Source organism: Zea mays, chromosome 5 (genome assembly GCF_902167145.1).
Source record: "Zea mays cultivar B73 chromosome 5, Zm-B73-REFERENCE-NAM-5.0, whole genome shotgun sequence".
NCBI classification, from domain to species: Eukaryota; Viridiplantae; Streptophyta; class Magnoliopsida; order Poales; family Poaceae; genus Zea; species Zea mays.
In genome coordinates, this window is record NC_050100.1 from 2311743 (window position 1) to 2316976 (window position 5234).

General features: G+C 41.7%; 1 protein-coding gene across 1 annotated transcript; it reads left to right on the forward strand.

The window, feature by feature from the left end:
* Positions 1 to 339: 339 nt before the first annotated feature.
* Positions 340 to 4142, forward strand: LOC103625743 (anthranilate synthase alpha subunit 1, chloroplastic). Its single transcript, XM_023300070.1, has 11 exons — positions 340 to 472; positions 557 to 747; positions 827 to 1019; positions 1257 to 1408; positions 1521 to 1636; positions 1731 to 1977; positions 2085 to 2141; positions 2297 to 2449; positions 3062 to 3142; positions 3400 to 3486; positions 3653 to 4142. The coding sequence occupies exons 1-11, from the start codon at positions 340 to 342 to the stop codon at positions 3974 to 3976; spliced, it is 1734 nt and encodes a 577-aa protein (XP_023155838.1). The 3' UTR covers positions 3977 to 4142.
* The last annotated feature ends 1092 nt before the right edge of the window (positions 4143 to 5234 follow it).

Sequence of the window (5234 nt, forward strand, 5' to 3'; positions counted from 1 at the left end):
GGAGGGGACGTGAGAGCCTTGAGCGCGTCTCAAGGCCCCCGCCAGATCCGTCGATCTCTCATGCATGCGTGACGCGGCGACTTTTCTCCGTTTGTCCTCTACTCCGTGCGCTGAGCAGATCGAGAGCACTCCACTCACGTCCATGGCATCCATGCATGCATGGATGCGATGCGCGGAGGACGCGGTTGGCCACGCCGGGAAGCCAGGCGCTGCGGTGTCCTCTCGCCCCGCGCCGCCCCGCCCCGTCGCTATATATCCATTGTCGCTCAAACAACTCTCGGCACATCTCACACACTTGGGTTGGTGACTAGCTAGCTTGCTCTTATCCGCCTGCATTCCATGGCCACCGTCAGTCTCGCGCTCTCGCTGCGATTCGCGCCGTCGTCGCGACCGCTGAATCTCCACCGCAGGAGGCCCGACGCCGTGACCTGCCGCGCAACCACCGCCACGTTCCACCGGCTCGACGCCGTCGGTGAGTTCCTGTGCCTCCGAATCTGCCTCTTCGCGCCGCCGGCCGGACTAATTAGTTAACTGGACCTGGGTGTCTCCTCAGCAGTGAGAGAGGAAGAGTCTAAATTTCGGAGGGCCGCGGCGGAGGGCTGTAACTTGGTGCCGATCACGAGAAGCATTTTCTCTGATCATCTTACTCCGGTGCTCGCGTACCGTTGCCTAGTCAAAGAAGATGATCGTGAGGCGCCTAGCTTCCTCTTCGAATCCGTAGAACAAGGGTCCGAAGGTACTAATATGGTGAGTAAGACTCGCCCGGCTCTCGCGGCCTCGACCTGCTGCTAGCTGGATGAATGGGGTCATGGGATCGTTTTTGCAGGGAAGGTATAGCGTTGTGGCGGCCCAGCCTGCTATGGAGGTATTGGCGAAGGCTAACAAAGTCACGGTGATGGACCATGAGTTGAAGTCGAGGAGGGAGCACTTGGTGCCTGATCCCATGAAGATTCCAAGGACCATCATGGAACAGTGGAACCCGCCGCAAGTTACTGATGGCCTCCCTGATGCGTTTTGTGGTACGTACATTTTTATCTCCCCCCTAGCCTCCTCCACTTCCTGATGTTGTTGTTTGCTAGTAAAAATCAAGCTCAAATTAGAGGCACCTCTCGATATAAGCCTATCGATATATATATCAAGTCTCATGTTCTAATCTGTGCTTGTATGTAATTCAAATAAATGTTGGTCAAATGATGCTCTTATTACCGTGAAATGTGAATGCTCACACAACATTTTTAATTTATGGTATTTTGTAGGAGGGTGGGTTGGATTCTTCTCATACGATACAGTGCGTTATGTTGAGACAAAGAAGCTTCCTTTTAGCAAGGCACCGCATGACGACAGGAACATTCCTGACATGCATTTAGGCCTCTATACCAACGTCATTGTGTTTGATCATGTTGAAAAGGTATGCACCACCATATACAACTTTAAATAAAGTAGTACAAAAATATAACAGACAATCAAATCTTGTTGCATTGCTTAATTACCAGTCTCTGATGTTAATTTATTTGTTACAGAAAATGCATGTTATCCACTGGGTGAGGACGGACTGCTACCAATCTCTTGACGAAGCATATGAAGATGGGACAAATCGGCTTGAATCTTTGCTATCAAGATTACATTGCTTCAACGTGTGAGTTACATTGCTTCACCGTTTTTTTTTCTTCCCTACTGCTAGCTAGGTACTGCCAATTTTACTAATCATTCATCATTCGATTCTTCTGTAGCCCAACGCTTTCTTCTGGTTCTATAAAACTTAACGTTGGAGGCTTTGGATCGGCGACGCTAAAGTCAAATATGTCAAAAGAAGAGTATAAAAATATCGTTGTCCAAGCTAAAGAACACATCTTGGCTGGTGACATTTTTCAAGCAGTTCTAAGCCAGCGCTTGGAGAGACGGACGTTCGCGGACCCCTTTGAGATCTACCGTGCGTTGCGCATCGTCAATCCTAGCCCATATATGGCCTATCTACAGGTGACTATATAATACATGTCAAATGTTTAGTTTCTGCATAATATTTACTAATTAATCGACGATATATATATGCATGTGATTTATATATCTCTTATGACGTTTCTTAGGCACGAGGCTGTATTCTCGTGGCATCAAGCCCTGAAATTCTTACGCGGGTACAAAAGGTATAGTGACTGTATTGCCTTTTTCATATATGTTCATCATGTTGCCTTAAATTAATCTCGGGCTTTATATTGCACTCTAGTGAATATTATAAAAAGGAAATGTCATGTTGAAGTGAGCATAACGAACTTTCTTTACATATTTATATATTTTTCAGAGGACAGTAGTCAATCGACCGCTTGCTGGAACCATAAGAAGAGGCAAAACAAAGGCAGAAGACAAAGTTTTAGAACAATTGCTTCTGAGTGATGAAAAGCAACGTGCTGAACATATAATGCTTGTAGACCTTGGAAGGAATGATGTTGGAAAGGTTCATTTTTTCCATTTCTTGATTCATTTTGGTTTTTGTTGGCATGATTTATCTCCAAATTATTTTAGAAAAATATCTACAATTGTTCATTATATTCTAATTAATGAGCAATTGGAAAATGATGTTTTGAGAAGCTTCTAGATGACGAGATGTTAGGGTGGTCATTGGTTTATGTTAGTAAAGGGGACTCTAAAACTATATACTTTTAGCATGCATGGTAAACATATTAAGAAATTGAATATGAATGTAAAAGAAATTATAGTAGAGATATATTTTATGTGGAATGTCCAGATGTTGCCACTTCCCATCTGTCTAACTTTTACGTACAACTATATATATTTTAAGTTTTATGTTTAAACAAATTTGGACAACTCTCTACAATAACAACAAAATATGTAAAATTTTCCACTATAGATACATCTACACATTTGTTAGTGGTTGGCTACTAATGAAACGCGAGCAATATCAATGACAAGGGCTTGATTTGGTTATGATTAAACTTCTATGCGTTTGTCGCACTATAGTTCAGAAAAAAGTCGGTTTTATGTTTTGTTTGTTATTACACATCTATCTTGTTTCATCTATGATATAATAAACTTGTCGTGTGTACAGGTCTCCAAACCAGGTTCAGTAAAGGTGGAGAAATTGATGAATATTGAACGATATTCTCATGTCATGCACATCAGCTCAACCGTGAGTCTTCTTTTAATAATAACAAAAGTCAGCAATACCACAATTAATCTTCATGGATATATTAGTTAAACAATTATTGTCTTTATATATCATGCAATATAATACAAACATATATACAACACATTAACTGCTTATTATGAATGTTTGGTAAGTAGAATAACACAATTATGTAGTATGAACAAGTTAGCAGCTTTTTATGATTTGTAGTATCAACAATTATTTATAAGAAACATGCGTATTTTAAAAAACTTGTGCAGGTCACCGGTGAGCTACGTGATGATCTTACGTGCTGGGATGCGCTACGAGCTGCATTGCCAGTTGGAACAGTTAGTGGAGCTCCAAAGGTAACTCGTTGAAATTGGTTATAAACTTATTGTAAATTTACGAGTATATATTAGTAAGCTTTTAGAAACATGTAATAATTAGGATATGTCATTAATATTTTTCATTGCATGACCTTTTTTCCTGAATAATCTGTCTTTGAGCTTTTTCTTTTGATTAATTAACCAGGTGAGAGCAATGGAGTTGATCGACGAGCTAGAAGCGGACATGCGTGGGCCGTACAGCGGTGGCTTCGGAGGGATTTCCTTCAACGGCGACATGGACATCGCGCTCGCCCTTCGCACCATCGTCTTCCCCACCGCATCCCGGTTCGACACCATGTACTCCTACGCGAACGGGAAGTCACGGCAGGAGTGGATCGCTCACCTTCAGGCCGGAGCCGGCATAGTCGCCGATAGCAAGCCGGATGACGAGCACCAGGAGTGCCTGAACAAGGCTGCTGGGGCTGCTCGCGCCATTGACCTCGCCGAATCCACGTTTCTCCAAGAGTAGTCGCCTAGGCCTAGCTATAGTCCGGAACTATGTTGTTAGTTGATTATGGATTATTGTACTGGAAAACATATATATGTTTTATTTATTTACTTGGTTGAATAAAAACTCGATTGTAATAAAGTTATTAGTATTAAATGTAAAACAAATGACCATCTTTTTAGCATCATATATAGCATATATATGCTAACTTACATTAACAATTAGCATCATAACCGATTTCCACGAATGGTTACCACACCAGAGTTGGTTGGTTATTATTCCCTAAGCTCACCAGTCTCTACATGCATGGCGTCGCGGTGGTTGTAGTCTTCAATGAGTAGTGGGAATATGTTTATCAAGCGTATGAATTTCATTTTGTTGCATGTTAACCATACTTTTTTTTCGGATTTTTAAGATGGTGTCCTTAGTTTTGATGGTGTTCTCATTTTTATATTTTCTTATGTCCTTTTTACCAGCCTTAACGATGTCACGACATCTGCGCATGTTCTCTCGCCAGGTCTTTTTGCTGGGATATTCTTTGCTAAGGCAAAAATGTCCTAACTGTCCTGTCTCTGGTGTGGCTGTAAAAGCTGTAACATTAAAAGTTCATAAATTTTACAGAGACGTGACCAGAGTTCCTATCAACTCTACAGAGATATAAACAAAGTTCATAAATTTTACATCAATTCCCTCCGTCCAAAGGGTACATTATCCCCCTCGGTTTTGTAAAATTATGTCCAACAACCCATGTATACTTAATAGACAATATTATTTATAAAGTAAAGTTTAAAATAAAATATAAGATAGAAGAGTTGTTGTCTTCTGTAGATAGTCTAACATAAGAATACTGTCAGTGGGAAAATCCTCCGGCCGGGTGGCGGAATGCACCCGCCCTAATCCTAAGATGAGAAGGGGGCCTAAGCGCTTGCCTATTTGGTGAATTCCGGATGAACACAAACACTCGAGGGTTTATAGTGGTTCAGGCCGCTAGAGCGTAATACTAGGGGTGAAAACGGGCGGATACGGACGGATATTAGCTCATCCTGTATCCTACCCTAATGTATTTAAAACGGATTCGGGATCGGATACGGATAGTTAGAAACGGAACGGATACGGATACAGGGACCGGATATTTATCCGGGCGGATAAGGGACGGATACGGATATTATTTGATCGGATATCGGATACTTGTCGGATAATGCATTAATTGGTTATTAAAAAAATATTCTTGTTCGACCACGAAATTGCAAGTAAATTAATACTAATAAGCATTTAATAG

Excerpts from the sequence above, each read along its gene's own strand:
- LOC103625743 (XM_023300070.1), top strand. The coding sequence starts at position 340 with ATGGCCACCGTCAGTCTCGCGCTCTCGCTGCGATTCGCGCCGTCGTCG. Across the intron at positions 1,978-2,084 it reads CATATATGGCCTATCTACAG|GCACGAGGCTGTATTCTCGT; the intron begins GTGACTATATAA and ends GACGTTTCTTAG. Across the intron at positions 2,142-2,296 it reads TTCTTACGCGGGTACAAAAG|AGGACAGTAGTCAATCGACC; the intron begins GTATAGTGACTG and ends TATATTTTTCAG.